This window comes from Lupinus angustifolius, chromosome LG09 (assembly GCF_001865875.1).
Source record: "Lupinus angustifolius cultivar Tanjil chromosome LG09, LupAngTanjil_v1.0, whole genome shotgun sequence".
Classification (NCBI taxonomy): Eukaryota; Viridiplantae; Streptophyta; class Magnoliopsida; order Fabales; family Fabaceae; genus Lupinus; species Lupinus angustifolius.
In genome coordinates, this window is record NC_032017.1 from 8,689,559 (window position 1) to 8,706,236 (window position 16,678).

A 16,678-nucleotide genomic window follows, 5' to 3' on the forward strand; every position below is an offset into this window, starting at 1 on the left:
TATATATATATATATAAAATAGCCCAATGATTGTTATTGAAGCCCATTGAGAAGCCGAGAGAACTATTATTAGCACTATATTATTTCTCTCTCTTCATTCTTAATTCTCTTCACGATCTCCGATCATCACCAACTTCCTTTTCTAACAGGTAACTCTCTCTTCTTCGTAATCTCATTCTCTAAATATTGCATTCATTCGTTCATCAACTTCATGCCCATCTTTTTAAATCCAATTGGGTTTTTGTTTTCTATTTCAAAATTAAATCTTGTTAATTAGATTTTGATTTATGATCAAACTAAACATAAGGGCATGTTTGGTTGTTTAATTTGTTGATTAGAGTTTTATGTGAAAACTTTGCTTCATTTATTGCTTAACTTTATGGTTTATACCCGTTTTTTATAATTCAATTAGGTTTTGTTTTTTTATTTCAAAATTGAATCTTGTTAAGTTGATATGAATTGAGTGATTTGAGCAAATAAGACTGAAACTCATGTTTGGTTAATTTAGATCTTGTTTGTGAAGAGAAAAAGGAAAAGAAAAAAGATGTCAGGGCAAACACAGCGTTTGAATGTGGTCCCCACAGTGACGGTGTTAGGAATGGTGAAAGCTCGGCTGGTAGGAGCGACGAGAGGGCACGCTCTTCTGAAGAAGAAGAGTGATGCTCTTACTGTACAATTCAGGCAGATCCTGAAGAAGATTGTGACAACTAAGGAATCAATGGGTGACATTATGAAAACCTCTTCGTTTGCTTTAACCGAGGCTAAGTATGTTGCAGGTGACAATATTAAGCATGTTGTTCTTGAGAATGTTCGAGAAGCTTCCCTCAGGGTTCGCTCTCGCCAGGAAAATGTTGCTGGTGTCAAGCTCCCTAAGTTCGAGTACACCAGCGATGGTGAGGCCTCTAAGAATGACCTCACCGGATTGGCCCGAGGTGGCCAGCAGGTGCAGCAGTGTCGCCTTGCTAATATTAAGGCAATTGAGGTTCTCGTTGAGCTTGCTTCGCTTCAGACATCGTTCCTTACACTTGATGATGCTATCAAGACTACGAACCGGAGAGTGAATGCTCTTGAGAATGTGGTTAAGCCTAGGTTGGAGAATACAATTAGTTATATCAAGGGAGAGTTGGATGAGCTAGAAAGAGAGGATTTCTTTAGGTTGAAGAAGATTCAAGGGTTTAAGAAGAGGGAAATCGAGAAGCAGATGCAGAATGCCAAGCTATTTGCTGAAGATCAGGTTGCTGAGAAGCTTTCGTTGCAGAAAGGGATTTCGGTGAATGCTGCTCATAACTTGTTGTCTGCCACAACTGAGAGAGACGAGGATATCATATTCTGAATATAAAGAGATTGTCGGGGTTTGTGCTTGGTTTTCAATGATCTTGGTGTGTTGCTGCTTCATGAGACTTCTCTGCAATTGTTTTAGATGACAGTGCTCTGTACCATGAATAAAGGCGCTTAGTATGTTTTAATTTATTTCTCTGTTATTTATATGAACATCATTTTTATCATATTCAGAGGCATTGAGACAATCATCTTTTCTGGTGTTATGAAAATTGAACTTATGGATGAAGCAAGAGTTATGGGATATATGAAAATGCTAATTTATATTTAGGACTTTGTCCATATGGTTCTGCTTGCTTTAAATTTCAAGTCTTAAAGTTACCTTTTGCTTGTATCAAAATGGCATTCTTAAATTACTAGTTGTATTTGGAGAAGATCTTCACTTTTTTGTTAACCCTTATGGGTTTGTTACTGTGGTTCTTTCCATTGAAATAGAGAAGCTTAAGTAAAGGTGCTTATATTAAAATCCAGCACACTACAAACATTGTGTGCACCAAAAGATTTGAGTAGGAAACTGAATGATATTTTTTTCTGTGAAGTGTGACCTACTTCTATAATTCTATTTATTGACCAAATACTTTGAATTAAGACTTGGTTGTTTCTGTTGGCAAGGAAAATATGTGATTTTGATAGGGAGAGACTTTATGCTAGATTATTTTGCATTATGAAAGAAAGTTTAAGGGAAGTAGACTTGCTTTGTTATGTTGAGTTCATATGTTGCTTGATTAGGGTAATGAATGGGGAAGAATGAAAGTTTTCAATGCAAAAAAGGCATATATATATTATAGTACCATAGAATTTGACTTCCTTCTTTGGATTGTCTCAAACACAATTCATTATCTAATCTAATGGGATAAAGTTGGAATTGTGGTAGTGTCTAATGAGATCAAGTTGAAATTAGTGATGGTATAAATGTTTTTTTTATCTTTTGTCAATGATTTATATGATGAGCTATCTTTGTTATATCATTCTTACAAATCCTGCTAATAGTGCATTTACTATTTAGTATTTTGAGTAAATATCAAAGCTTCATCAAATTTGATGTCATGTGGAGCAATTGTTTTTAATACTAGGGACTTAAATGTAAAATATTGATTACATGTTAGTTCTTCATGTAGAAGGTTATTCATTTCTTTTAACTACTAAATCAGCAATTACGGTCCATTGAAGATGTTTTCCTTCTTGGATTCCAAGGCAATACAAATACAATAGCCAAAGATGGAACAATAAATGTAATGTTGTCTACCTGCTACTTGTAGTTTGTTTCTCATATGGTGAGCACGACTCGACCCTATTCACTCACCTCGTATGACCCGATTATGATTGAGTTTGAATAGTGTTGAGTTTCATTGTGTTTAAGGTTGAGTTCAGGTTAAAAATTAGACTTGATCAGTATTTAGGACCGGGTAAAGGACAACATGACCTAACCTGTTTTGTGCCTTGATAACTCGCTCATCATGCTTGTACGTGTCTTTATTCAATTGTGTACAGTGATGATATCTCTTTGTTCGAAAACATCATTGATTTTCTAATTTTTTTATTACATATACATGATTAACAATATATATACATATATCATTTTATATATCAAATTACATATTCATAATAATAAGTAATGTTAAGAATATTTTATCTAAATGAGTATGTATTGTATTTAAATGGGTCTAGAGTCAATGTCAAATTCAAAGGTTGGCCCAATCAATATTTAGAGTTGTGATAGCTTTGGGTTCAAGGTCAGGTACAAGTTCAAAAGAATGATTCAACCAACATTTAGGGTTGGACAAGGGACAAATCTTATCCAACCCATACAAAAATTCTGAAATCCATATAACAATGTGATTTAAAGTACCATTACATCCACATCTTCAACTAAATTTGTCCTCATTGGATACATATTATTCCCAAAATTACAAAACAACTTGAAAAAGAGCAACACATAGCAGCAGGAAAAAACCATAAAAAACACAGCAAATCACATAGCAGCAACAAAAGACCGTATGAAACACAAGCCTTGTAAGAATAGATTCACACCTGTCACATATTTCTTATACAGAAACAAATCAAATATTAGCTGGCATGAGCTAGATTCATCACCTCAAGTATTATTGTAAATTGAAAACACATTAATAAAAGAAATATTTAGCTCAATGAAATTTATGCTTACCAACACAAGTATCTCAGTTTTAGAAAAAAAAAACCAGTTCCAAAAATGTCAGAGAAGAAAATAATAGGTTAGATAAACTCAGTCTTTAGTTCAAAGAAAATTGTATTTGTACGATGGATCTAAAAGAAAATTGTATTTATACACAATCAATACTTCATTCAACATTAATTGATATTACTTTTAGTTAAGAATCAACGATGACTAAATATGAATGGTATATAATGCATTGAAACATATTTTTCTCGAATATATTTGTGCATTCATGAATCTAATAATATTACCTATGATAACAACCAAAACTAAATTTTGGAATTTGCAACATGGGTCTTCAAGTTGCAAGTTTGGAATTACGATTATTAAGAAAAAACTAACTACACCACATATCTGAACTCAATTGTTTTTAATGCTGGAAACTTATGTTAAAATATTTAAAAATGTTGATTACCTATTCTTCATGTAGAAGTTAACAGATCCATACTCTTCATTTCTTTTAACTACTAAAACAACATTTATGGTCCATTGAAGATGTGGCATTCTCACATTCCTGTCAACATAGAGAGCAAAACAATAATGTTAGATTGAGAAAAGGATGAAAAGTACATAAGAAATAAAAAGAATTTATTTTGTTATAAGACAAACTATAGAATTTAAGATGTAAATATTAACCACACATTGAAAGAAAACTAGTTACTACAACTAGAAATCATAAAAAAAACAGCTACACTATTATGTTCACCTGGACTATGCAGGTATTTCTCATTCTGTGACGACTTTTGTTAGCTTTGGCGCGCTGAAGAAGATAGTAGGTGAGAAAGCCTCTATCTCTGGACATTTTATCACACGTAATACTTCCAGTAATGGAAGCTTAAAGCTGAAATTCTCATTGCAAAACCTTGTTAGCCTTGGTAAGTTCTTCAATTCTAAATGCTCCAATTTCATAAAACCAATCTCACCTCCATCACTATCATTCTCACATGCCACAATTTCCTCTACCATTTCACAATCATGTATCCGTAAAAATGTTAGATTAACTAAACTTGTAGCTGCTGAATATGTCATAATGTTCACAATCCCAGAACAAACCTTTACCGTTAACAAATTTAAATTTTGGAATATCCCTGATGATGGAACTATATTCTTCAACATGGGACACCCAACGATTTGAATAGTATCAATATTTTGAAGAATTGGGGTCATCGCAGACTTTTCTTTGCATAAATATTCCTCCTCATCTTGGACAAATATATACTCCATCATTTGGCAGTACATAACCTCAAGACGTTGCAATTTTACGAGTACTTTACCGGCTAAGGATGAGAACAAATATTTTAGTTTATTGCAGTGAACAACTTTTAAATTCGTCAAGTTTTGGAAGCACAATGAAACTGAGAGGTCGCATAATTCCTCCACATTTGTGGAATACAGCTCCAAGGTTTCAAGGTTGGGCATTGCAATCTGTTCCCATAAACAATTTTGTTAGAATATCATTTTAGATATTAATTAATTTAATTGATGGGTGGAGAAGAAAAAGAATTAACAAGAAAAAATGGGGTGATGATACTTGATATACATACCTTCTCATCAAATAATGTTACTGGATAAGACAAGTTATCACTCTCTTTTCTAAATATTCTTCCAGATTGTATATTTGTTGTTGATTTCTTGGAAGAGAAGGTAACAAGATTTGGCAAATTTAGCAGCCTAATTGAAAGTAACTTCGATAAGTTAATTTGACCATTATCTTCAAAGTCTTTTTCTCCTTCCTCCGCAATTACACTTGTCATGAATTCGCACATAGAAATGTTAATATGAACAAGTTTGGTTAGGTTTCTTGCCATGGAAAGCGAGAAAAGATTTTTCAACTTTTCACAGCCTGAAACTTTGATTTCTTGCAGTTTGGTAAAGATATGTACCGGAAATTGACCACAACATATTTTCTCCAAATTAACAAGATGATGGATAACTAGAGTCTCCAAGCATAGGAAGGAGTGAGAGGGAAGAACACAACTTGTTGAGTCAATGATGTACATTATTTCAACACAACGTTCAATGTGGAGATGCTTTAATTGTGGAAAACCTTCTCCATCGAGTTCAGGAAGAACATTGATAACACCATTCACTTCAGCTAAGGACAAATCTTCAACTCCATTCAATAACATTTTAATTCCAAGATCGAAACAAGTTATTGACGTCGAATTCAGGTTCAACTTAAGTGTTCTTGAAGTTTCAGAATACCCAGAATAATCCCATGACCATACCCATCCATCACCTACCAGAATCTTGTATCTGTCTAGCTTCCCAAATATGAGCAAGTCGCTTGGCATATTCGAAATATCATGAATCTGCAAATGTAATGATGAAAGGTGATTTAGCTGCCTTAGCTCAGCTAGACTTGCATTTTTGCATTCTTTGCTTCCTTCGACCTCCCATTGAATATAGCAATTCCCCATATGGAGCTCTTCTAGACTTGTCAAGCTTGATATAAGATTTGCCGGAATAAGTGTAAGTTTTATGCAGTTGTCCAAATTCAACTTGCGTAAATGAACTAGTTCCCCCATTTCTTTAGGCAACTCTTGAATATCAGTATCTTCAAGACTAAGAATCTCTAAACCTACTAGTTTAGAAACTAAAGTTATGTCTTCCAACATGCATTTGTATAGATACAATACTTTTAAGTTTTTTCAAGAGATTGAGTGATGGAGGAAGGGAGGGAGTACACATCATTCCTCCTAAATCTAAAATTTTTAGATTTCTCATCCCGGAAAAAAAGTCATCGGGTATTTTCAAATACTTACCTCGACTGCATAGAACAAGTAATTCCAACTTTGGGCAATCTAGACATTCTGGAAGTGAAGAAATATAGCACCAAGGCAAGATAATTTTTTTGCAATTTCTTAGTTCATCCCTCTCTGGCCATTCTTTTAACTCAGTTAAACATTGCATACAGAAAAAAGGTTGTTCCCTACATGCAATTTTGGCAGCTCCCTCACGGATAACATCATGCATTGTAACATCTTTTCCTTCTTCATCAAGTATTAAAGAAGAAGCCTTCAAGTCGCTGATTATTTTTTGGAGTTTGTACCTTGCATCTCCCAACTTATTGACTTTTTTAAATAGACCCAAACCCCAAACATGTACAAATAAATCTTCAATATGATAATTTCTTTGTCCATCTGAAGCAATTAGCAAGAATATAGACTTGTGTAGCTCACTTGCTAAACAGTTGTAACTCAACCCTACAGCTTTATTTGTTATAGAATAGAATTCTTCATCATCATGTGTGGTTAACTGGTTAAAGGCGTCCTTCCAAGCATATAATTCTTTTTCATTTTTCAAAGTCTTCCCAACCATTACTAACAAGACCGGCAACCCCTTACAAGCGACAGCTATGTCAAATGCCGTAGTTTGTATATGGTATTCTTTAATGACATCGCCTACTACCTTCTTGAACAAGTTCCAACCCTCTTCCGTGGATAAGGTATCAAGTCTAAAATTTTGTTGAGTGCCCATCTCTTTGCTCAACACATAAAGATCTCTGGATGTCAGCAATAACTTGCAGCCTTTGTGTTGATCACCAAAGGGAACCCCAACTTCATTCAAATCAATATTTCGCCAAAGATCATCCATAATAACAAGAACATCATTCTCTTTTAAGATCTTATCCCGCAATCGTTGTGCTCTTCCTTGAATTGACTCCTCATTAAACTTCAGACCCAAGCCATCTGCTAGTTGGCCCTGTATTCCTTTCACGTCTGCAGAGTTGGAAACAATTGCCTTAATCACAACACCATAAGAATCATCATGCTCCGCTTGCCATGCTACTTCTTCGACCAGTGTGGTCTTACCCACACCACCCATCCCGTACACTCCAAACATGTACATGTTGTCGTCCTTCAATTCTTGCATAATTTGATTCAGAATTAAGGTTCTTGATTGCAGGGCCTCATAACCTCTAGTAGATGGACATAATGCAACTGGCAAACGTGGTAGTGAAGATATTGTAACCATCTTTAAGGCCTCCTTCACTTGTGTCATGATCTCAGATATTGTATCCGCCTTATCAATGCTTTTCCTGCTTAGCTCATGCATTCTACACAGGTTTGTTGAGGGCCAATTGAGACACCCAACTCTTGCATGGTCTTCGCCATTCAGAAAATTCTCGGCATCATCGATACTATCATTAGCTTTCTCCAAGATGTTTCGGACATTGATGAAAATCTCTTCACCGTTTCTTATAGCAGCATTAACACGTTGTTGAAGAGAATCTTTAGCTACTACCAAATTTTGAAGTTGGATATTGAGTTTGTCAACATTGGTGTTGTAGAAGATTATATATCCAATGTGTGGCCATGCAGATTCAGCTGCATGCTGCACAATTGATTTAACAATGTCCATTGCTATCTCTTGTTTCTACAACTTTTGCTCTGCTCAAGAAGCATGTCAAACAATATATTAGAGGAATGACTATAAGTGAATTTTCTTTAGACAACTAACTCAATTAATTTTAGGTAGAGTTTAAGATCTGTGCACTGATAGTGTAAAGTTTTTTACAATGTCAGCTCATTATTCACCATTGATTTGTAATACTTTTGTTTGAAAGTCAACGATAGCTAACATATGAATATGAATGGTAAGGATTTGCTGATAGTGTAAAAAACTACTTACAGTGTCAGTGTATACATATAAAAGTGAGAAATTATGCTTATTTTAAGCAATTTAGCATATACATTTATTTAGTTTCAAGATATATTGTATATAAAATTATGATTCACATGGCAACAAAAATAGAATAATAAGACATATAGGAATGAGAAATATGAAGGCATACCTTAGCTTTGAGAATGGAGGTAAAGATTGAAGGAAGCAATGAGCATACTCAACCACCAAATTCAGATCCTGCAATAGTGTTTGATTAACAACATAGAAGACTCAAACAAGTTTCAAAGTGAAAGGAGGAAAATTGAGCCTTAATCATTAACCCACACTAAGTTTAGAAAGACTCGCATATATGTATGTGGAGACAATCAATAAAATTTTGTCAATACATTAAAAGTTTATAATTCTAATTAAAATTTAGTGACACTAAAAAACATAAATACACTTGTTTCTAAATATAACATGTTATATATGTCTCATACAACTTTTTTTCGAACAGTCTTATCATTTTCAACTATTACTGTCCAATGTCCTTTTTCATTTATTTGTAGTCCAACACCCTTGTCCTTTTTCAATTATTGTATCTCCTTGCTTTACATGTCCCCAAAGCTTTTGCTTGCAATAGGTGAATAGTAAACATATTTTGAGAATTTATTAGAGTGAATAGTACTCTTTTAGAGAAAAAAACATATATAAATATCAAAAGTTTATAAGTTTTATATAGTAAGACTGTATCATTCAGTATAAAATAATGAGATTAATTTAGTATAAAATAAATAATGATATATCCAACTATGAATAACTAAAGTGAATGAAAATATGTTAATCTAGTAGTATAAGGTTTCACTAAATCCTTAAGACCAAGGGTTCAATTCTTGAAAGCGACACTTATTAGAAGTGATAACCATAACCCAAAAGAGATTAACTTTTTACTAAAAAATGTAGGGAAATACTTTTTTGGTAGTACTAAAAAAGTGAATGAAGATATTAATTAGCTTTAGCTAATCACTAGAACTTCAACAATAAAATGCATGCTGAAAAAAGGGAAGTCAAATCATAACTACCAACCAAAAATATTAAGCAGATTGATACCCTTGCATGGTAAAAGAAATGCTAATTGGACATTTCAACAACAAATGTGTAATAATATACGAACAATCCAATCTTAATCCCACTAATAGAAATCGGCTATGTGAATGATCTATACCATTTGGGTGAAAGTTGACTTAAATTCCAATATGTTTATGGGTTAAAATTTACCAAAACCAAAATTGTCCAATTTTCATTCAAAGAATGAAATTCACATAGTCATGGTAATTAAAGGAAGGCCTTGCTAGATGCAAGTACCACCAAAACACTTGTTTTTTCCCTGACCTATACACTACCTTTTGATGCAAGACATCCTTAGTAACTAAAGTAAGGCCTTGCTAGATCCCAGGAAAAACCAAAAGGTCAATAATTAGATTCGTGATAGCAACACTAGTTGAGAAGAGCACCAGACACCTCGAAAGGATCAGTTACTAACCAAAAACGGTGAAAGAGTACCATTTGTAGTACCAAAAACTAAGTGCATGTCCATATATCAAGCACAAGATATAACATAGAACTAATAAGATAATGGACTATAGGCAAGCCAAATTGTCATAGAAATGCCTTGAGGCAAATAAAGTAACACTGCCATTCATAACTGCTAAGAGATATTCTGAAAAGGAAGTATTTGATTCAACACATCATAGTCAAATTAAAAAAAATCGAAATGCCTAAGGAGGATACAGCAAAGGCAAAATTCATTCTCAGGAATAACTCCAAACTAAAAGTGAAACCAACAAAATCTATCCATCTTTCAACTCAGTTAGACTTGACATGTTGCAGAACAACATTGTAGGCTTCATGTTCCTCCCCGAAATCCTGTAAGAAGCCAATGGTTAACATATGATAAAGACACAAGGCAAGATACAACACGGATATTTCCATTTCAAAACAAATCCTACCTTGACAACCACAACTGAGCAGCCAGTTACCTTCCGAGCTTTTCCCTCGGAATCAATCTTGCACAACTGGAAGGAAAAGACATTGCGGGATTAATATAAGAAAACAATGTAACAAAATGAATATCCAAAGAATGATCTGGTAAATACATAAAAATGCTCAATATTCAGTCTTATTGTCCTCTTATTGTACATTTCTCCTCGGCATAAATATATAATCTCTTATCCAAAAAAATCATTGCTGAACAACATAATTTGAGACTAGATATTCAAAGCTTCCTATTAAAAAAGTAAATATGGTTTAGAGTCAAGGATGCTTACACCGGCCCACTCTCCAAGGGTCTTTGCACTTGGAACTGTCAAAAGGCTAACATTGTGCTCAGCACAGAGGGCCTTGACAAGTTTCACGTAGTCAGGTTGGTCACAATCTTCTGCAAGAACACAGAGCTGTGCAGCATGCTTCTCGATCACTTTTGCAGCTTCATGAAGGCCTCGGGCAAGACCACCATAAGCCAATGATTTTCTGAGCACCAGCTGTAAGGCAGTCAGGATGTCCATAGGCTCACCGGGAATTACTGAAGCAGGAGCAGCAGCTGGCTCAGCTGCAACGACACCTTCATCACTGCATAGAGAAAATATCATGTGCATGGGTACTCAGAAGAATTGTTATTCTGTCAGGGATTTCCTTGCTATTCAAAGAAACTGACTAGAAAACAAGTTCACAGGAAATCGTGACAACCTTTACTAAAATCCTACATGACAAATATTTTAACATGCATTTGACAAGTCATGTAATATATAAGATAAATTTTGTAGTAGGATGACCATGTCCAATTCTTAAACCTAAGCTAAACTTACAGGAACATGGTAATTAATGATTTCATAATAAAATATCAAAAACAACAATAACTAATCTTTCAAGCCCTACCGGTATTGTATTTAAACAAAACATAATGAACAGAAGAACTTGGGGAAGAATTACTACTTGGCCATGGATTTACAATTGGAGAGATAAACAGTATTACAAACACAAGAATGACAACAGCTGAAATTCTATACATAAGATTACTTTCATCTGTTGACAAATGTGTGCTATGTAACATAATACAGACAATTATGTTACGTTGATATGAATATTGTTCTCACTAATCCCAAATATCAATTAACAACAATAACTATAGTCACATGTCCAATTGAGTATTGACAATGTAGTTTCAAAATTACACAGACTATCCTATGCAATAACAACAATAACTATAATTGCTTAGTATAAACAACTCTACCACTCATATTGCAGTCAAAGATGAAAGCAAAAATTATCATACCCTGACATTTTTGTTTGTTGATATAAAAAAATCAAGTTCGCCTTCCTGCAACAAAAAATTGCAAAACAAAATAAAATTAAACAAGATCAGATCAGAACTAGTGCTATTACTAAGCATTCAAAAACTGCTATAAACTATTTTCCTCAGCAAAAAAACTATACTTTTATTAAAAAAAATTGAATTTGATCAATTCACAGATACACCATGTTAGAATCAAATTATGGAATCACAAACTTACACTAGAAACGCATGAATCGAATTGTACCGAATGATTTAAACAGAGAAAACAATTAAACCCTAGATTGAAGAAATTGAATTAAGGAATTGAAAGAGGGATAGAGTAGAAAAGAGTTACCTTGAAGCAAAATAGAATGACGGCTAAATGGGTTTGATGTGAAGTGAATGAAATGAAGAAACGTTGTTATAAACTAAACCCTAGAGAAGAAGGGTCTTCAATATTTTGGGCTCAATCTTTAATTTGGGCCTCAATTTCACAAAAGGTTCCAATCTAGGTCTTGGGCATCAGCGATGCACAGAGCAATACTTCTTTGCTGCAAGATTAATAACACATATTATATGTACATTTATATGATTAAGAAACATATGTTACTTGTGCATTCCTATTGTTAAGAACACACATGTGACCCGTGCATTCGCATGACTAAAAAGCACATGTTACTTTATATTCGCATTACTAAGAAAACACATGTTACTCATGCATTCACATAGTTAAAACACACATGTTACTTATACATTCACATTATTAAGAATAGACCAATCACTAATTAGTATTAAATTATTAACATATAAAATATATAAAAAGTAAGGATAGTGTGGGAAGGTACATAGTAATAACATGTGACATGAATGAGTTTTTTTTTTTTTGGAAAATGTAAAGAGAATGTGACATGTGGCATGAAGGGAAACATATGAGGAGGATGTGACATGTGGCATGAAAGAGTTTTTTTTATTATATTGTTAATAGATAGATTCATGTTTCACACCCTTTTTATTTTATTTTTTGGTTGTCAATGAGAGAGAAAAAATCAGAAAAAATGTATATAATGATAGGTGAATGTTCTATTACCAGGGGCAACACTTGTTGGGAGGGACAGTCACAAATCCCGAAGAAGAGATTAATTTCTTACCCTAAAGGTTATTACTTTTATATAAAGGTTATTACTTTTTTATATAAAGGTTATTACTTTTATATAAAGATTTCTCAATATTGTTTGTTATTATGCATATATAATTGACATATGAAATGATATGTGTATATATATTGTTAAAGATGTATATATGTGATAAAAAATAGAAAGTCAATGATACTTTTGACCAAATTACTTTGTATAAAATTGAATAGACACACATATAGTGACCATGGAACAAAATGAGTTATATCATATCCTTTGTCCGATCCTAAATATTGAATGAATCTAATTTTTAAACTCAAATATGAGCATAGATTAAACAAGTGACCATAAGATGGGTCGAGTCGAGTCCTCTTCCGTGTGTTTGCTTTTCCCCTTAGCATTTGTAAGTTAGTCAAACTCAAAAAAAAATTGAAAAGAAATGAGGAGGAGGGCATAATAGCGTGTACAACTTTCATACCTCAAAAACCAAGAAGTCACTTTCTCTCTATAATAATAACAATAACATAACAGTATGAAAATAAAAATCACTAATTTTGACTAAAATACATTCCTTTTTTCTCTTTTCATCATTCCCAAAAATAAATTAGCTAAACCCTAGAAATACCTCATTTCTAATTTTCATTACCCCACTAATCTCTTCTTTCTCCTCCTTCGTTTTCTCTCACAAGTTCCAATTTTTTCATTCATTTTGAATACCCAATTCATTGTTCTCTTTCTTCAACCTAAGGTAATATTCTATTTCTTCCCATTTTCATTTTCCCCAATTTTCATTTCCTCATGTTAAATTTTCGAAAAATCCATAACAACATTTTTCATCGTCAATTTTTGTTCTTTTTATGTGCATTTGATTAACCTTGATGCTAATTTTTGTGGGTTTGCAACAGATTTCGGTGGATTATATGATCAATCTTGATTCCGAGGAATGTCGCTTTTACCTAAAAGCGATTCGATCCATATTCGCGAGGTGTGGGATGATAATCTGGAAGAGGAATTCGCGTTGATAAGGGAAATTGTTGATGATTACCCTTTCATCGCGATGGACACTGAATTTCCAGGGATTGTTCTTCGACCTGTGGGGAATTTCAAGAATAGCTATGATTTTCATTACCAAACCCTAAAAGATAATGTTGACATGCTGAAATTGATTCAATTGGGTCTCACCTTCTCAGATGAGGAAGGGAATCTTCCCACTTGTGGGACCAACAGTCAATGCATTTGGCAATTCAATTTCCGTGAATTCAATGTCAACGAGGATGTTTTCGCCAATGATTCCATCGAGCTTTTGAGACATTGTGGAATTGATTTCAGGAAGAACAATGAGATGGGTATCGATGCAAAGCAGTTCAGTGAGCTTTTGATGTCATCTGGGATTGTTTTGAATGATAATGTTCATTGGATAACTTTCCATAGTGGCTATGATTTCGGGTACTTGTTAAAGATTTTAACTTGTAAAAATTTGCCCAATACCCAAGTTGGGTTCTTTAACCTCATCAACATGTATTTCCCAACTGTTTATGATATCAAGCATCTCATGAAGTTTTGCAATAGCCTTCACGGAGGGTTGAACAAGCTCGCAGAGTTGTTGGAGGTGGAGAGGGTCGGGATTTGTCATCAGGCCGGTTCAGACAGTTTGCTCACATCTTGTACATTTAGGAAGTTGAAAGAGAATTTCTTTAGTGGATCTTTGGAGAAATATGCTGGTGTCTTGTATGGCTTAGGTGATGAGAACGGACAGAGTTCTTCTCATTAATAGAGAGAGTTTTCTGAAATAAAGTATTGAAATTAGGAGACGGAAGAATTTGTTAAGAAATCATTAGAACTCTTTCTATTTTAGCTGCTGTATGAATACCAACATCTTCTATTTAAACCATTGGCATTGAGTGCCTTATGAATACTTTCATTGACTTTCTCCTTTGTTTACGATTTATGACGATTTGTTCGATTCACATAGCTGACCCTACCTGACAGGATTTAAGGCTTGGTTGTTGTTGTTCTCTTTTGTTTGTGTGCCTAACTCAAATTTTGTGTTATCTTCTTTCAGACACTGATTCTTAAACCATTCGCTGTATACATTTTGGAGAAGGAATGATAGCATGTGTTTTGATAGCCAGCACGTTGGCTTTTTCGCAGTTTTTTGTGTTACTATTTCCATTACGAATACTATTGTTTTATTCAGTTTTGAAACAAATTGGCCTTCCCTTTTCTTTAGCATGGCAACCGTTAATTAATTTGGCAGAAAAATGATGTATAGCATTTGCATGCATTATGTTTGCTGTATGGAGTTTCATTCCTTGTAAAGCAAAGGCTTATATTAGGTTTAACACTTGAAATTTCCCTCTGGAAAAGCTAAGGTTGCATGGTTTTGCTGCTTTAGTTAAAAATTAATTGGTTCTGTTATTAAACATATATGTTTATATATTTCATAGAGCAAAGGGAGAAAATCTTAGTAAGAAAAAAATGTGGCCATATATCTGCTGGTATGAAGAACATTATACCTGTCTAAATAGGAAACATATGAAACTCCACTTAGGTGTGAAGTTAATACTAAAATTGGTATCTTGATGTTTTCCTCATTCTTATGGTTGTGATTCCTTTCAGTTTTGTTACCATATATCTATAAGACACAGCAAATATGTATTTAAGTGGTCTTCTAAAAGAAAGTATATGTTTAATTGGTTTTATGTAATGTCCAGAGGCATCTTGTTTTCTTCTTTCTTGTGTATTAATGTATTTTCTGCAGGAATCGGGGCCGGTGGCTCTGCTGGTCGATTTGTGGTGGATAATTGACCACCAGATCTCCGGTTTGAGTCACATGAAGGGCCATTATGGTATTCAAATGGCGGCCTTACATTTAGGGACCAGTCTGGTTTCGACCATGATACCTTATCATTAAAGAAATGATTTAATATGTATACACTGACAATGTAAGTGCTTTCTACATTGTCAGAACACCATTCACCGTTGATTTGTATTACTTTACACTGTCAGTGCATAGATTTTAAACCCTTAAAGAAAATGTATTATATACAGGATATTGGTTATTGTTGTAGGTATTTTTAGTCTTAGTTGCTTTAAAACTTCAGCATAAAACTACTTATACTTGCGGGATCATGTAATATTAAACTTATCATCCATTTGTATTAGTTATATTTAAGAATCAATGATAATTGGATATGAACAATATAATGACAATGAATGCTATGCTATCACTCCATGGGTTTTTTTTTCTTGTCATTTGTTCACCCCCTTGCATCACTTCACCAGGGTGCACTTTCGAGTAAACTCTGATGAATAATATAATGACAATGAATACCTCCTTGCATGCATTTAGTCTAAAATTGATGTTGACAATGAATGCATACATGATCTCAAAGAAGCAAATTGAACATGAACACTTGCCATCTTCCTTTTGAGATATCTTTGTTATTCCTTGAGAAACCTTGCTCTGGAATTTCAGGATAGAACATTTGTTCAAATTTCAACAGATACAAATATGTATCTTTCTATTAGTCATCTTTACATTTCCGTCTATTTCAGAAATTATTCATAATGTGCATGGATATTTGTTATACTTAATAGTTAAAACATAACCACTAGCATACCAAAAACCTAATGATGCAGAGATTGAATAAAATAGATAGCACCATAGTATCCAATATAAGGTTCTAAGCATAGGGAATAGGGATTCTCATCAATTTCAAACTATGAGCTTATTGTAGGTTTATAACTTCAGTAGACAGTTAATAATCCATTTATTCAGAATGAACAATGAGATTGATTATTTTATATATACATGCAAACTAATTTTTTCCTTTTTTAGCTGCAACCAAAATAATTGTCATTTATTTTGCTTATTTTATTTGGTGGGAAAAAAGAGTAATTAGCATGATATTTTTTGGTAGAAAAAGCTAAACCAAAACATAGAGCTAAAGATCACAAACTGCAGGCATTTGAGTATTTGAAAAGCCATTATTGATTAAAATAACTTCAACAACAACCCTTTAAAATTTTCTTAATCATTTTATTCATGGTTTTTCATAATCGTCATCTTCT

General features: G+C 33.6%; 3 protein-coding genes and 1 pseudogene across 4 annotated transcripts; 2 read left to right on the forward strand and 2 right to left on the reverse strand.

Moving 5' to 3' along the window:
* On the forward strand, positions 28-1,620 carry LOC109356527 (V-type proton ATPase subunit D). Of its 2 annotated transcripts, none has more exons than XM_019599886.1 (2): positions 28-149; positions 509-1,620. In XM_019599886.1, the coding sequence occupies exon 2, from the start codon at positions 545-547 to the stop codon at positions 1,331-1,333; it is 789 nt and encodes a 262-aa protein (XP_019455431.1). In that variant the 5' UTR covers positions 28-149; positions 509-544; the 3' UTR covers positions 1,334-1,620. The 2 variants fall into 2 exon arrangements, with proteins under 2 accessions (XP_019455431.1, XP_019455432.1); XM_019599887.1 differs by having other exon boundaries at positions 50-149; positions 524-1,620.
* On the reverse strand, positions 3,206-7,912 carry LOC109356529 (annotated as a pseudogene).
* LOC109356528 (40S ribosomal protein S12-like) lies at positions 9,779-11,861 on the reverse strand. Its single transcript, XM_019599889.1, has 5 exons — positions 11,827-11,861; positions 11,472-11,516; positions 10,468-10,768; positions 10,150-10,215; positions 9,779-10,066 (listed from the first exon to the last, which is right to left on the reverse strand). The coding sequence occupies exons 2-5, from the start codon at positions 11,477-11,479 to the stop codon at positions 10,007-10,009; spliced, it is 435 nt and encodes a 144-aa protein (XP_019455434.1). The 5' UTR covers positions 11,480-11,516; positions 11,827-11,861; the 3' UTR covers positions 9,779-10,006.
* On the forward strand, positions 13,158-14,529 carry LOC109356526 (probable CCR4-associated factor 1 homolog 7). The gene is made up of 2 exons (XM_019599885.1): positions 13,158-13,352; positions 13,510-14,529. Exon 2 carries the CDS (start codon positions 13,548-13,550, stop codon positions 14,373-14,375), a length of 828 nt encoding a protein of 275 aa, XP_019455430.1. The 5' UTR covers positions 13,158-13,352; positions 13,510-13,547; the 3' UTR covers positions 14,376-14,529.

What these genes read in the sequence shown, in the direction of transcription:
- LOC109356526 (XM_019599885.1), top strand. Translation starts at nt 13,548, where the DNA reads ATGTCGCTTTTACCTAAAAGCGATTCGATCCATATTCGCGAGGTGTGG.
- LOC109356528 (XM_019599889.1), bottom strand. An exon ending in CCCTTGGAGAGTGGGCCGGT is followed by an intron (nt 10,216 to 10,467) that starts GTAAGCATCCTT and finishes TTTTCCTTCCAG; the next exon opens with TTGTGCAAGATTGATTCCGA. An exon ending in GCTCAGTTGTGGTTGTCAAG is followed by an intron (nt 10,067 to 10,149) that starts GTAGGATTTGTT and finishes GGCTTCTTACAG; the next exon opens with GATTTCGGGGAGGAACATGA.
- LOC109356527 (XM_019599886.1), top strand. Translation starts at nt 545, where the DNA reads ATGTCAGGGCAAACACAGCGTTTGAATGTGGTCCCCACAGTGACGGTG.